This window comes from Taeniopygia guttata, chromosome 7 (genome assembly GCF_048771995.1).
Source record: "Taeniopygia guttata chromosome 7, bTaeGut7.mat, whole genome shotgun sequence".
Lineage (NCBI taxonomy): Eukaryota > Metazoa > Chordata > Aves > Passeriformes > Estrildidae > Taeniopygia > Taeniopygia guttata.
The window spans coordinates 23144667-23160971 of record NC_133032.1 but is presented as its reverse complement, the minus strand read 5'-3'; the positions used below and the strand labels follow the sequence as shown (position 1 = coordinate 23160971).

General features: G+C 45.5%; 1 protein-coding gene across 4 annotated transcripts in view; it reads right to left on the bottom strand.

The window, feature by feature from the left end:
- The window catches only part of SATB2 (SATB homeobox 2), a 131518-nt gene extending 115513 nt beyond the window's left edge, over window positions 1-16005 (bottom strand). The window contains exons 1-2 of one of the 4 annotated variants that reach the window (XM_030277768.4): window positions 15988-16005; window positions 12194-12412 (exon numbers count right to left, since the gene is read on the bottom strand). In XM_030277768.4, the coding sequence (XP_030133628.1) occupies window positions 12194-12362 (169 nt within the window). In that variant the 5' untranslated portion in view covers window positions 12363-12412; window positions 15988-16005. Of the gene's footprint in view, window positions 1-11897; window positions 11916-12193; window positions 12413-12620; window positions 12772-12891; window positions 13539-15987 lie in introns of those variants that run through there. The other 3 variants (XM_030277766.4, XM_072932406.1, XM_072932404.1) reach the window with 3 other exon arrangements.
- Window positions 16006-16305: the final 300 nt, after the last annotated feature.

The following is a 16305-nucleotide window of genomic DNA, read 5'->3' as shown; positions in this document are numbered from 1 at the left end:
GATTCAATAATGCTTGAATTTCTAAAAACTGGTAAAAAAAAGAAAAGCCACATTTAGAGTGTGTGCTGTGACAAACAAGAAATGAGAAATAGAAAACACCAAGCATTTACCTCTGGCACAGCCTCTCCTGCGGCGTGTCTGGGACAGAAGCACTGCTTGCAGGAGATGAGACTTTTTCTTAGTGAAAGCAAATCGGCTGCTTCTGGTAAGAAATCCCCTTTGCTAAAGCAGCTGCACTAACTCAATCCAAAGTTTGAATCTGTCCCACCTGTTGAGTTCACAGAGCAGGAACAGGAGCAGCCCCACTGGGGCTTTGTGCCACCCTGTTAGCCCAGGGACAGCCACACATGGGGCAGCCCGGAGGCAAGAGCAATTAAACAGGAGAATAAAGCACTTCCACCTCTCTCATTAAACAAGCAAAACTGAGAGCAATGATAGCCCAGAGCTCCAAATACTGCTTTGAGGGAGCCCGAGTGAGAAGGCAGCACAAAAGGCTGTCTAGGTTCCTCCAGCAGAAAGCTCAGCCCCCCTGTGCAGCAGCACCCACAGCGTGCAGGAATCCGGCAGGGACCAGCACCATGCTGTCCACCAGGACCACAAACAAGCCTTCCAATCCATAGAACAGAATCATAGAATCAGTTAGGTTGGAAAAGAACACTTAAAATAATTAAGTCCAACTATTTCCATTGAAAAGAAAAAGGTGAAGACTCTATAGCTACATTTTTCCTAAATAAAACAGCTTAGTTGTTTCAACTTGCTTCCCAGTTATAAAAGAAGAAAAAATACTCCACAGCCATACTTCATAATATTAACTAAATGGAAAATATACTCCTTTCACCCAAAATCAGTGGAATAAACACTTCTAAAATCAGATTACCTTTTGTTTAAAAATCATCTTAAGCCATTAATTTCCTGTAAGTTTTAGGTTTTGGTTTCTTTAACTTAAAAACAACTCTAGGGTTTGTAAGGGGTTTTTAGTTTGGGGAACTACTTTCTGTTTCTTTTCTCTTGAAAACGTAACAGACCTCGCCTAAGGGGTTAAGACTCTCTATGCCAAGTTCCACTCAAAATTATTTTTAATGACCAACATTTTTAAACCCTGAAAACTGGAACCACTAATAAGCCCTTAAATTCAGTGGTGCTAGCAGATGCCACCATATTATGTAATTTTTGAAGCAAAAAAATATCTTCTAGCAAAAGCATTTTAATGAAGGTTCTATTAACTAGTCTCCTGGTACTAGGATAAGTCCCCTGGAATGTAACAGAAAAGCCTTCATAGCTCATTTGAGGTTTTATTTCTGGAGAAGTGCTGCAGACCACACTTGGGCCTATTTTGGGGTCTCCACTGGGACCCAACAGCAAGTTCTCTTCTCCATCACGTCCATTCCTCGGTGAACCACTCCCTGGCAAGAAAAAGAAGAAATCTTATCACCCCTTACCCGTGTTACAAAATAAATGTCTGCCAACCTACATCTCTGCCTTCAAACCTACTTGCAGGCTCCAGCAGTGAGACAAACTGAATTATCTGCAACCACTGCCTCCTTCCTTGTATCTTATAGATACTGGCAGCACTAGAAAACCTAATTTCTAAGTGACAACATCAACAGATATGGCAGAAGTGGTTTATGGGCAAAAGTTGTACACACACAAAAGGACAAGCCACATGAAACTCTGTCTGAATAAATGTTGTCAAACTCAATGGTAACTAATGAAGCTCTTCATCCTGCTTCACTTTCAGCAAGGGTAAGGCTATTGCTACAGTAGTATCATTACTAGATGGTATTCTTCTGGTAGAAGGAGACCACAGAAATCTTCATCAAATCTTCAGTGGGAAAATAAGTGGAGAAGAGAATCACAAATGAGAAATGTAGAAGCCATTCTGTCCTTCAGAAGGCAGCCAGCACCCCCTCTGCCTCCCTTTTCACCAGTCAATACAGAGTCTTCAGACAGTCTGCACCTACAGCCCATTATAGGTCAGCAACTGGCCTCTGGGGTTTGGCTTTACTTACAACTCCAATCTTTCACACCCTTGTGGACAGAGGGCAACTTCTGAGTGGCCTTCTCTTGTATTGTCTTACCACAGAGTTGCGGGGGAACCACTCTGCAAAGTAAGATCACACATCTAACAGCTATCAGTTTGAACATTAGTCCTTTAGGAATATTTACATTTATCTGCCAGCAGGTCACATTGATCTAATGGGTTTAATAACTACCAGATCTTTATCAAACAAGTCATGAGGTCAAGGAACAAAAGTTAGATACATTCTCTTTCTCAGGTAGGCACAGTACACTTCATCCAGTTAGGAATATTTTGGGGCAAGGGTGGAAGAAACCTGCCTATAGGCTAACCTTCTGTGTGTGGATTCACTCATGATGAGTCAGCAATGCTTTTGGGGCTCAACAAGCTGAACTGCTACATTATTATGTACACAAAACTACACGAAAGAATTAGATACTTCTGCTAGTGCAAATTCATGTGCTCACTGAGAGGTGTTAGCCAAAGAAAGCAGATTACATCTGTGCTCCAAAGGCCGGACTGGCTCCCAGTTCACTTTTGGATGCCATTTCAAATGTTGATTTATAAAGCTGTATGATATAGGACTAGAGCCAAGGCTACTGTAGCAAGGCTCTCTCTTCCCATGTATGGTACATGAGAAAGGACACTTCTTATAGCTCTAGGAGTCAGAGAAAATGGAGAGCCAGGATCCCTCAGCCTCAGGCCTTCAGCTACAGTTTGGTCCCTTTGCAAGAGGCATACAGATGCACAGCCCCTTGGCACAGGGCCTTTCTGCCTTTTGGGTTTTAACTGAACCCGGAGATGGCGAGGTAGCTAAAGGGCCATAGGAGAGTCCCAGGCAGCAATGGCTTAAGAGACCAAGTGCTCTTATTTGCATTCATGTCCACAGATTTGAGGAGGGCACAAAAAACCAAAACACTCCACCTACATGAATTAGCACAGCTTTTCATTTTGAAAGATAAGGAAGTCATTTATACTACTTTCTACCTGTCCATGGCATTCTCAAAACTCATGCAGCTGGCAGGTCAATATAACACTGTGATCATATTAATGTCATCACAAAGGCTCAATACATTCATTATTATGCCAGACCCAGACACTCAGATAATGCCTAACTTGAGCACTACTGTCAAGCAATACATCTACTTACTGCATACATGCTTACAGGAGCTTATATGAAGTGTACTCTCCAGACTTCTAGTTTGAGAAACAAACTACTTTTTTAAAAAAGGAACATAATTTTTAAAAAACCCTCACACTTCTGTTACTCTGCATTTTCTCTACATCTAAAAATTGGTAGCATGTATGACAGGTCCACCTCATTTTTCTTAATGATGTTTTTATTATTCTTTCACTCAATTAAAACAGAAATGGATATTGCATCTTCTGACTGTATAATTGTTATTGTAATCTGTTTTCGATCACTGCTTGGGAAATGGGTCCAAAACAACATAAACTATCCACAGCCTCAGAATACAAGTCATTTTCTTTTACTACGATACTTAAAGAGACATCTATCATGTTGCTCCGCTAACATGTTTGTATTATAGCAAAGAAGTTATTTGTAAGTTGGGAAAAGACATTATGAAAATCACCTTTTACTCCAAAGTATTGTCTAACTCATAATTTATGACTACTTTTCTTAATAACCATTCAAAATAATGAGGCTGGAAATTGTACACATCTAATTTTAATATATAAATAATGGAAATGCACATAAACCAAAATATGCTCAAAATATGAATTTATATTACTCTCTAAAAAATAGGCTGGTTATAGTTTGGAAAATAACATGCTTCATTTCCAATATACGCCTGTCAGTTAAATTTATGGCAGAACATTCTCCATGAGTTTAGATTACCAAGATGGTAAATACCTCTTTGTGAGTTTCCTCACTTATCTGAAGCTTCCATCCAAATGCTGACAAAAGTCAGCAACTTCTCAAGAGTGAAGTGCTGGTATACCCAAGTAAAGACAGACTAATCCAGCCCCTTCTCAACATTACAAATAGAATGCAACAGCTGAGAGAGAGACAAAGTAACCTTGTGGCTGTATGCAGCCATACAAATCCTGCTTTTGATACAAGAAACTCCCCTCCTGACATTTCATGCCAGGTTTAGTACCTCTGAAAAGATCTGCTGTCAGTAGTGCGTCTTTTCATCTCAGTGTGTGTCTTTGGGGAACAAATGAGGGAGCATGTTTAAGTGGAAGACATTCCTACTGCATTCTGAAAACGGAGAGGGTATATGGTTATCCCAAGAGATGCTGCAGTTTCATATAAAATAGTCTGACAGGTATTAAGATTTTTCTGACCTTCTTTACCTTGCTGACATTGCTGCTAACAAGGTACAGTTGTGCTTAAATTGTTTAATATTGCATGTCCATCTGATACAAGGACATCAGTTAGAGCACAATGACTAAACATTTTTAGCCAGACAATTAGCCAGTTAATTTTCTATTTAGAAAACAAGTCATATGTTTAGACCCTTATCTAGAGCTACCCGTCCATTTCTTCAAGTTCCTTCTGTTCCCTGCACACAGTTCAAGTTCTTTCTGTTCCCTTCTACAAATAACAATTTTCTCTTTTTCCAAACATCACTGCATGAAACGCCAATAATCATTCAGCATCTGACAAGAAATTGAAAATATATCTTGAGGTCAGACACAGTATTCCTGCCCTAGCACCCAGTTTACCATAACACCGATGCAGGGCTCACACTTCATTTTTTAAACAATTTGCATAGTTTTAGTCTAAGCAGAAGTGCCTCCTGTAAGGAGGTTTTACATAAGACCTCAGATACTAGCAACATCAACATTCACACCTTTAAAAATCAGAGAAAGAATTACACTTAAAAAACCCAAAGCAAAGCACAGTGCTAACCAACCAATAAAACAAACAAACAAAACCTTTCAAACATCTTTTGTAAGAGTTTTTTCATGTCAGCAGCCCTAAACTGCTAATAGACAAATGACAAAACCTTGTATATTTGTAAATCTTCAGGGGACACTCACAGAGCTAGCAAATATATTTTAAAGGAAAAAAACCAAACAACTAAAAGTACAGTTTCATTTTTTTTTCCTCATGTTCCCTGAAATAGAAGAAATAACACTGGAAATATAAAATATTTTTTCCCTTATCAATATTTGGATCAATGCAAATGAAGACTGGGACAAAATGTACTCAACAGATCCATGCAGTACGTCCTTTCACACAAAGCGCAGAGACTCTGGATTAAAAAAAATCCCTAACTATAGAATAGTGACAATATGGACAACATGCTTTGCTGGCTGAGAAGACATCACGCATTAACACAGTCAACACTTGGGAACAGCCGTGAGAACTTCAACTAGGTGGGCTAGCAACTGCCCCCAAATGAAATGGCAAAAAATATTTCCTGTCTTTCATAGCACTTATCAATGTAAACTCATTTGTCTGTAGCCCCGCAGCAAAGACGCTGCCGATGAGCATTCTGCAACAAGTACAAAGCTTCTTGGAGGGCAATTTTTTTTAGTATCGCTAGAGGCTAGAAAACATTTCTCAAAAGTCATCAAATACTCAGCTGCCTTTTGTCTGCTGTGACTATTTCTTACATCTGCATTAGTGACACATGCCACCGTGGGGACTGATGCAGCTGACCCTGGACATTTGGTACAGTAGGAAGCAATTAGCACAAGGCGATTTTTTCAGAGCTAGAAGGGGCTCTGGCTCCTTGTTCAACACAGCGGGCTGGTTTCAAAGCCACTCTGAGCTTCAAAAGGAGAGCACGCTCCTTTGGTAGTTACAGAGTATGAATAAGGCACAGGTTATCTCCAACAAACCCCCGTCCTATCAATTCAAAGGGACTTGGTAATACTTTATACCTTGAAAAACTGAGCCTTTAATCTTAAAAACACAGCAGTAGTTACTAATTTAACTAAATTATGAGGGGCAGTAATTAAAGGCCTGACTTAGCTATGCCTTGCAATTTGGGATTCAAAAGAAAATCTTCCCAAGTTTTACAGATTTTCAGCTATTTTGAAAAGTTTAAAAATAAGATTTAAAAGCAGGTTGAGGACTGCTCAATCACAAAAATAAGAATTTTCCTAAACAGGTCACACAGATGTTTGGTGCATATAAATACATGACTGCCATAAAACTCTTCATTTTACAGCACCATAGTTGTCTTATTGTATTACCATGTTCTGTATCAATGCGAGTGACAAAAATCTTACTGGTCCAAGTATTTTACTTAAGCTCCAGACCACCGTTGCGGCCCTCTTCCTCCCCATTCCACACAGACAGCTCTAAAGAAAATATCAGTAATAGAAAGTAACAGCAAAAATAAATATTCAGGCTAGCCTCTCCACGAACAATACTAAACTCAAATATTTTTAAAGGAATCTTAAAGTAAGTGATACCATCTGAAAGTCTGTGCTACAGGAACTCCTACTAGAAAGTTTCAGTATGACATAGCTATCTATTGAAATAACTACTTGATTACAGTTACATTATGCCAGGTTTTTCTATTTTTTTAAATCAAGAAAAAAATTCAGCACTGTAAGAGTATTTAAATAGAATATAAGGATTCCACAAAATTAGGTATTTGGGAAAGGCATCTTCAAACTTCACCTCTAAGTGTTTATTCATAACTATAAAAGGTTAATACTGTTTGCCTTCCTTTGATGTCCAAACTCTTCATCTAAATTCTGAGTGGAAGATAAGTCACTATTTCATTTCTTGAAAATATGTTAGCTCATTGGCATCTTTATAGTTTTTAACATAATTTTGCCATCTTCTTTGGGCACAAAACCAGCTCTGAGGAGTCACTGAAACTCTCATTAAGGTGAGTTTGTCAAAAAATTGCCGTTAAGGTGCGTTTGTCAAAAAATTGCCCTATAAATAACTGACAGTAAATATACTATGTTCTATTCCAGTGAGATCAAGAAAAGGCAAGACCCAACTTAAAAAGGGCAGAGTAAACAGAGAATTAATATAGATTGTTTCAATTATGTTGGTTGCTTTTTCTTTCCTTTGGTTTACGGTAAGAATAACAGCATGCAGTTAACTAACATGGCCATGGGTGTGGAAAAGAAGCAGGGAGATGACTTGAAACACTTAGGAACTGTTGCAGGGGAAATAAAAAAATCTTACTACCACAAATCTTAAATCTTGAATTCAAAATTGTTGGTGTCTTTCTGCAGATGCAACTTAAGGGTTCCAAAATTACCCTAAACATCAAATTATGTCTAGGTCATTGAATGGGTGGATACCCTATATTCTGTTTAATTTGTATGTTCAATTGCACACATACTTCAACCAACTGTCTTTATTTTAATAACAGACCAAGTACTGAAAACACATAAAGAAAGACTGTTTTTCTACCTCAGCAAAAATACGACTGATACACTGCATGACCCTTTAGGAATGACTGCTCTGGTTGCTCTATTTACATGATATAGCCTGATTGGAAAAGGAAGAGAGGGGCGAAGATCAGAAAAAAGACCAGAAACTCGTTTTTCACAATTAGTCCCAAAAAAGAAATCACTTTCTTTTCTTACATTCCCATAAGAGGTTTCTTCCTTATTATATATCAGAAACATGTAAAATGCAAGATTTTACATTTCTTCCAAATCTAAATTCTTAATTATATCAAATTAAAAGCAACATTTTCCAACTATGCAGCCACAGATAAAACAAAATAAGTGTAAAACATAAAAATACATCTATGCTGGTTCCTAAAACTAACAAGGATTTGCAGCTTTCACGCTTCTGTTTTTCAGTGCGCTTAATTCTTTTGAACAGCTACATATTTCTTTCAGGCAACATGAAGGCATTCTTCATCTAGGATCTGGGCAGGAATCTAAAACTTAACCTTTTGCTTTGCTCAATTCCTAAGGACAAGTGAAACACACTTCCTTACTGCGTTCAGGACGCCATGTTAACTAACCATTTAGAACAGAGGAACAAATCTGATCAGGCTGGATTCTTCCGTCTGTACAGAAGTGAATTTTTGCTCCAGTCAAGTGCCTTAAATCCTTGTAAAGATATAAAAGGCGGTACAAACCCTACAATATTTTTACAGAAATATGTAGAATGGACTTTGACAAACAGCTCTTTAAGCAACAGCCCATGTTTCTGTCACCCCAGAGATATATTAAAACTGATTTCTAACTACACTTAAGCAGACACGACCACGATACACTGAACTTTAGGGGGCTCACAGCAATCAGCAGCAGCGCTATGAAGAGTCGGTGTATCCACATTTCTCTTACATCTGACTTCGTACAAGCTCCGTAACTATAGCTACTGATTAACATCCTAATCAGACACTTTGGTCTGAATTGCATTAAAGCTTTTCCCTCCATTAATATTTTGTAAATTGAATCACAGTTTTTAACAGTTAAATGAATATGAACATATTATCAGACTGCATCAAACTAAACTAAACAAAAAATGTTTTGCCATCATTTCCTGTTTCAAATTTGAACATGCTCCCTTAGCTATCATTTGGTTCTATGCTTCTTTTTCAGCAAAATCAAACTTTAGAACACCTCATTCTGCATAGTGGCATTTTAAGGTGCTTTCAGAAGCTTTTGACGCTTATTTTCTATGCTCTTCAAATCAACACACACATATATATGCACACATCCACTCTTAACACAAACAGGTTCACGAACTGCAATCAACAATTCTGTAAATATAAGTTTCCTAGCCATTAATCATCCCTCTTTTTTTTAATCCTTATGGAGTGAATTACTAACTGAGAGGAGACGCCAATTCTAGTAAGTGAATGTTACCCAACAGGGATATAAAGCTGTCAACACCATAGTGCTCTTGCTTGCTCTAAACTCTCTCCCAGGCTTCATATGTTTTTTAAAGCGATATTCGTCTTTTTTTCCAAGGAACCTTACTCTCCTTAAAATCTGACCACTTGTGTTTTATTACATACAGGTTTTAAAACAGACTGCTTAGATAACTGTTGAAATATTTTAGAAGCACTGGGTTAGTCAGGCAAACCCAAACTGGACTCTAATACATTGGACTGACGCTAACAACATTGTAAACAGTACCAAAACTTTTAAATCCCCTATTAAACACAACCTTTAAGACCTTGTTTATCTTTTTAGTGACCTTCACTAGATTATTATAGCTGCTGTAATGGCCCTCTGAATTAAGTACATTCATGTTACGAATAAAACACCAGGAAAGTCACAATACAAAATTTCTCATGAGAACAATTGATTTTCTGTCTGCATTACATAAGCTTATTTTAAAACACATTTTCACTCATAAAACTAGAGAGAAAGCTAGAAACACAGATAGCATTATATTTCTCTATTTCTCAGGGAAGTCACTAGAAAAATAATTGCAGCAAACAGCACGATTATAAAACTGGTTACCAAAGGTCATCACACTCATCATAGCTGCAGGTAGTTGAGAGCTTATTGCTCTGTTCTCACGAATTAACCTCAGAAACTCATATTATTACAACAAAAAGCCACTTGACAAATAGGAAGAAATTTCAGTATTTACATATCTAAGGCCCAAAATGAGATGAGGAAAAGAATTGCTAGCATGTGGCTTTGCTTTCAAAATCTTTAGATACACATCATGGAATTAAAAATAAAACAAAAAACCTGAAATGTTCTGGTAGTTTTCAGTAAAGTATTTCCATTTTTGTCCCAAATGCAATTCACATTCAGTAAGTATTAACACTTGTTAAAACCCAAGAAATAAGAATAAACAGAAACACAGGCAACTGAAGCCTTGGATACCACTTCACTATGACTTTCAATAGTTTCCTTTTTGTCAGACTTTACGCTCAATAGTAGGAGAGTCCCTATCAATATTTATTTCAAATAATTTTTATACTAATTTGCCAGTAAATTAAACGTAAGCCCTTCCACAAATGTCTACAGATGCATTTCACAACTTCAGTGAAAAAATTACTGATTCCACAGTAATCACTGCAAAGATACAGACTTCCAAAAATACCTGAAACAGGTGTGATCTGCATGCAGAAAAAGACCACTTGATCGTAACAGGTTCTTAAAGCTCAAACTTGAAAAAGAGCAGAAGAAAAATATCTGGAAATTATCTGTGTTGATTTATTCTAAGAGTATTTCCAGGAGAAAAAAAATCAATTTTAAACAGCACCATTATCTTATTAAAAAAAAAAAAATCTGCCTTAACTAATTTAGTATTGAATATTATAGAACCTAGGTAAGTATTCAGAAAGGAATATTTTTTTCTTGCTTTCAGTATCAATAAGGAGTAATGAATACCCTTTATTATGAATAGCCTAAACCCAAAGAGACTGAGACTGTTTAAAGAACACCAGCTAAGGAAAAAAAAATTTACTCCTGCATTTCTTATTCCCCCACACTTCTACACTCCAGTCTACAATACTTTTATAAATGAGCTGAAGAGTAATGAATGAAAACTGAGGGTCTTAAAAGTTTGCTTTCAGAAATCAAAGTCTTTTTCTTAAGTGGAAGAAATCTTCCACAGCTTAACAGGCCAGATTCAGGCTGAACCACCAATGTAACTATTTCAAAAGCTGCTGAATTTCTCTTGGATAATACAGCTGCAACTAGAAAGCAAACATATATTCCAAAACATTTAAGAGTTCTCTTAAAGTATATTTCTATAAAAGCCCCAAGGAAAAATATTTCAGCTCTAATTCCAACATTCCTTTAAAAATCAAGAAGCTTTAATGCCCAAGTCTCGAAAAAGGCATGTAAAACTACATATGCTACTTTTTATATGATTTAACTAGTTCCTTTTAATAACTATTCAACAAATTATTTCTTCACCAATACCTAAGTGGTATTACAAGTCTTTCACTGCAAAGCTGTTTCTTCTTTTTCCATACATTAGAAGAGCACAAAGAAGAGGATTAAAAACTAAATATATAGAAACATAAAAAACTAGTGAGCTCTCTTACCCTTCATTAGGTATATAAATGAATCCTACGCTTTTAAAGTAAAATCTGCAGCTCCTTAGCAAACTTCAGCAATTAGGAAGCCTATTGAGCCAAAGAGGTCTAAAACAAGCATCTAATGGTAAAATCTCTAAATAAACCTCACGCAATACAGAGTCATGTGACGACCATTTCAATGTATCTCTCAAAACCCCAGTTACACAAACTCCTTGTGTATAAACAACTACAACTATGTGTTACCGCTCTATTCATTCTAAAACACAAATACAGAGGTTTTTTTAAGGTAAAGTTATTGGTGGCCTTTCCTGCAGTATTCTGCTCACAACATCTGGTTAATTTCAAGATTTTTAAATATATTTTTTCCTAACATGCAGCTGCACTGTCTTAAACACGACAGCATCACAGTTAAGAGGAAAAAAGGCATTTAAAATAAGTGACTGGAAAGTTTATCTGCTTGGAACAAAAGGAGGGGAAAAAGTAATCACGCACTTAACATTCTCTTAATACAAAACTGACCAGCAACTTGATAGCAAAGTAATAAATATTAAGTATTCTAGAGAAACACAGAAAAACTGCAAAACTAATGCTCAATATATTTGCTGAAAGAGCTGAACCTTACACATGCCCTATCCTCTTTTACTGCAACTGCTACAAAGTGCTACTTACCGAAAGAAAAATAAAATCCCAAAATACAACCATAAGCGCTACCATTTCTCCCACCCTGGTGACCCTATTCTTAAAGCTGCGACGACGGTGGGTGTTAGCGCACCTAGCTGGTGTCACCTGCAGCCGTGCAGGCTGCCCGACCGTCCGCAACCCAGCGGCAGGCGCTGCCCAGGCCCGCCGCCCGGCCGCTGCCGTGCCCTGCGGGAGCGCCGGCGGGCAGGGGGATGCCCGCGGGGTGCCCCAGGGCAATCCGCAACAAAAAAAGCGCCGAGCGCAGGACACGCTCTCACCCCGCTGCCCTCCGGCAGGATCAGCCCTCGCCTTTTGAGAGCTGCCCGGCCAGACCCCGGCTCGGCGCGGCCTCTTTTCGGCAGGCGGCCTTCTAAAGCCGGAGGGCTGCGCGCCGCACGCCCGGTCCAAGCCTTCCCACGGATCCCCATCACCGCAGCGGTGCCGAGCAGCCAAATGCTTGCCCGGGAAAGCGGGCAGCAGCCCTCCAGCTGCCACTCGGACTTGCCGGCCCCTCCACGCACGGTGCCTGCCCACCCGCCACACCGGCCCGCCGCGAGCGCGGCCGCACGGTTACCTCCCACGGGCTTGGTGACGGCGCCGTTGGGCCTCCCGCGGGTGCCCATGGGGCTGCCGTTCTGCTCCAGCCTGGCCACCTTCCCGGGAGGAGGCCCTTTGACATCGGGGCTACCGCTGCCTCTGTCGGGGCTGTCCCGCAGGCAGGGGCTCTCGCTCCTCCGCTCCATGCTCGGGGACGCTGCTCCCGCTGGGAGGTCGCAGTAGAAGGAGCACGGACCTAGGGCGAGAGAAACAAGGAGCGTTTCAGTGACCGCGGGCCAGTACCGGGCCCCGCTCATCCGGCCGGGCCCCCGATGCGCATCTCCAGAGCGGTTCAGCTCCGTGAGGTCGGGCGAGTCGCGGCCGGGTGCTATGCCGCCCCGCTCCCGCCGCCAGAGCCGGCCCCGCTGGAAGCGAGCGGTTCGCCTCACCCGCCCGGTGCCAACCTGCCGCGGGCGGGGGCAAGCAGCGCTGCGCCCCGGTTCCCATCGCGCTCAGCAGGCAAGCAGCCCAGCCGCCTGCTGCAGCCAGGTGCTGCGCCCCGGGTCCGGCTGTAGTCCCGGCCCTCCCCCGGGGGCCGTAGGGAAGAGGCTGCCAGTCCAGACGGTCCCGCTGGCACGGCCCCCCCGCGCCGGCCAGCTGTGCAGCCACGGAGTAGCCGGCTGCTGGCGAGGAAGCCTACAGCGAGCTGCTGCCGCGAGCTGCCGCTGTACTTACTGCTTATAGCCTGTCTGTAAGTTGGCTGAGTTGGGCTCTGTCCATGGATCAGAAGTAGAGAATCCAGGGTGAAAAGTTTTCTTGTTTCCTTCTCCCACGCTGCGTTCTTCGCTTCTACTCCTTCCCCCCACCCCCAGCCCCCTCCTCGCCCTCCTCTGGGGGTGCTGAGGCGGCGGGGCCGGGGCGGTTTCCCGCGGGGCGGCAAGGGTAGAGCCCCGTCCCGGAGGGTCCCGGGTGGCGAGCGGAGCGGAGAGGTCGGGACGAGGGGGCGGGGAGGCGTAGGGCCGTCGGCTGCGGCGCAGAAGAGAAGGGAAAGGGAGACGACTTCTCACACCTTCAGCGGAGAAAATCAATACCGGGAGAAACAGGGGGAGGAGAAGAGGAGGGAGCGCCGCTCTCCCGGGCTCCGCGGCGGCGGCGAGTGCCTTGCGGCGCGGAGAAGTGGCGGCGGCGGCCCCCCGTGTGTCACTTTCAATCGCTCCCTCCTCTGCCAACGACAGCAGCGGCAGGAGGGACTTGCCACAGAGAGCAGAGAAACGGTTATTAGTTGCGTTGAGTCATCGAGGCAAAGTGAGTCCTTTTTGGGGTTGTCCTTGCTTTCGGGTTTGGTGTATGTGCACGCCTGTGTGTGTGTGTCTGCCTGTCTGTCTGCGCGGCGTTCCCGTCCCAGGGCTGTGCATCCCAAACATCGCCACCCCTCCTCGCCTTGACACCCCTCCCCCTCCCCGCCCCCCCGCAAAAATCAAGTCTCGCTGCTACCTCGGAATCGGGCACAGACGGGCACGCAGCAGCCCACCTCCTCCCGGCCCGGCCCGCCCCGCGGAGCCCCGGCCCTGCTGCGCGCACGGGTGGGAGGCAGAAACCCACCTGGCAGGAAATTAAACACCAATAAATAAATAATACATCTCGCACGCGAAAAAGGAGCGCAGTGCCACGCGAAGGGAGGCCGTAGGGCAGGCTGGGTGGGGAAGGGGAAGCGTGGCAGGCGACGCGGTGGTGACAGGAGAGACCCAGGGCAGAAAGGCGCAAGGGCAGGGGCAGTCGGGCTGGGGGAGGGCTGAGAGGGAAGGAGAGGAGGAGGAGCCGGGAAGAAGGGGAAGGGCGGGGGGGCGGATGGTGGGGAAGTGGGAGCTGGGGACACCGGACCGACCGAGGAGGAGCAGAGCTGCCACCGGCATTCAGTCCAAACGCTCGGGTTGGTCCGATGCAGCCCGTGCGGGCTCGCCGCCTCCTGCCACCCGCCCCCCACCCCCGTCCCCCTGGGAACCAACCGACGGCGGGGATCCTCCCGCAACCTCTCTCCGCCGGGGCGAGGCGACAGTAACTTTTCGCGGTGCGGTGGGGGCTGCCGCCCCGAGGGCCGGTCGCGCTTCCTCCAGGCCTCCAAGAGCCTGCGACCGGCCCCAGGTAGGGCCCCGCCGTCGCCCTGTTCTCTGCGCCCGGCTCCAGGCAGTTAACGGGGGTGGTCCTGAATAATTGATGGCGGGGGCCGGGAGAAGGTGACAAGCGGGCAGGGAAGCGCCGCTGCTGCCGCCGCTAAATTATTTAATAGCGGAGCTCCGGGTAGGGCATGACAGCGCTATCTAAGTGCAGCCAGCGGTGCGGGCAAAGCTCCGGCCGGGAAGTCGCAGCGGGGCGGGATCGAGCCCCTCACCAGTCCGGGGGCGGCGAGCAGTCACCCGGGCAGGCAGGCAGTCCTCTCTCTCTCTGATGCAAGGTGCACCGCGCCGCTCCCTGTGGCCGGCGGCGGCATGGGCGCGTCTCCCGTCGGGGCCATGCCCCGCGGGCGCCCCAAGGACCCGCAGCGCCCCCTGCCCGGCCCGGGGGGCGCGGGGGAATGAGCCGGCGGCCCCGCGCCGCCGAGCCCTCGCCGCCCGCCCGGCGGCGGAACGAGACCCACGTTAAGGTGGACCGAGGGAATCCCTTCTGGCGCAGGGGGCCGGCGGCGGACGGGCAGCGGGGAAGCAGGCGGCGGCGGTGGGCACCCAAAGTGCCCCGACACCCCCCTCCTCCGCCTCCCCTGCCGCCCGTCCGCGGCTGGCTCCCTGCGCGGCGCCGCCCTCCCCGCCGTGCTCCCTTAAGAGCTCTGTCTTTTACGGTGGCGCTGGAGGGTCAAAAAAAAGGGGGGTTAGTGGGGAGCGGAGCCCCCCGTCCCGGGCACGGCGACACTGGGGACCTGCGGGAGCGTGACGGCCACCCCTGGTGGACAGCCCTGGTGACGGATCTTCGTTCTTCCCGTAAGCGCCCGGAGACAGTAGGGTGGGCAGCAGTGGTTGCTCCGTGCCCGCATGCAGCCGTCCCAGTGCTGCCTCGGGGTTTGGAGGAGGGTCAGGTCCTCGCAGGAGATCGGCTGCCGCCGGTCCCGCTGCGCCCCTCCTTCCCTCCGAGTGGCAGCGACAACCCACCCGCCCGCCGAGCGCTCGGGTGTCCCAGTGAGATCCGGACCGCCTCTGAAAATAGTGCCGGGAGAAGCAGCGGATTCCCGGGCAGGGTAAGAGAAATCATCCCTTCGTTCCACATCCGACCTCCGGGCCGGCCCCGAAAAGCAGTGCCAAGTGCGGCTTTCTCTGCCTCGGCCGAGGCACTCGTATCTCTCCCCGCCTCGGCAGGGGCAGGGGAGCCCGCCGGCGAAGTCTGGATGCGGTGCCAGCCTTGCCCCGGGACAGCAAACCGTGAACGCGGGTGGGAGCCGCGTCCCATCGCCGGCTGAAGTCGGGGGTAGCCAGAGAAGATACGGGGAACAGCGGAAGGCCGAGGGCGGGCGGGGGGAGGGGGGGGCCGGGATACCGCCAGGGCCGGGACCCCGGGAGCGGTCGGAGAAGCGAGCGGCGGTACCGGGAACGCGCCGGTAGCGAAGGAGAGAGCGCGGCGGCTGCCGCCAGCCAGGTCTGCTTTCCCTCTCACAAACGAGCCTCAAAGTTTGGAGAACTCTGTTTTCTTTTTAAATAACCCGATCTAACTTTTCTCCCTTTCCCCCCCCCCTCCCCGCCCCCCGCCAAATTTGATAAAGCTCAGCAGTGTGGAAGTTAACGTTCTTACATTGAAGTTAACGTTTTCCGCCAGCTATTGAATAACTGAATAATGTTTTGTTCTTACCTTTGATGTTGAACTACGAATGCCCGCGGATCAATGGCCAGAAAGTTAGAAGAATTGGTGATTTAGGACTTCAGTACTTCTGGAAAAAAAAAATGCCAATGGTTTAGCCAGGATCTTCCCTGTCTGATTCGTTACTATTATTATATCTGATGATGTGGATGGATGGAGAGACTCAATCCAAGCCCATTAATGAGGTATTTTATAAACACCACCGTCTGAAGATCTTCATTTACATTTTGTCAGTGATCCTTTCCTTAACAGCGGAGACGTGTGGTGACAGCACGATTACAGGACTTTAGTAAAGCTCCTATAAGAGTA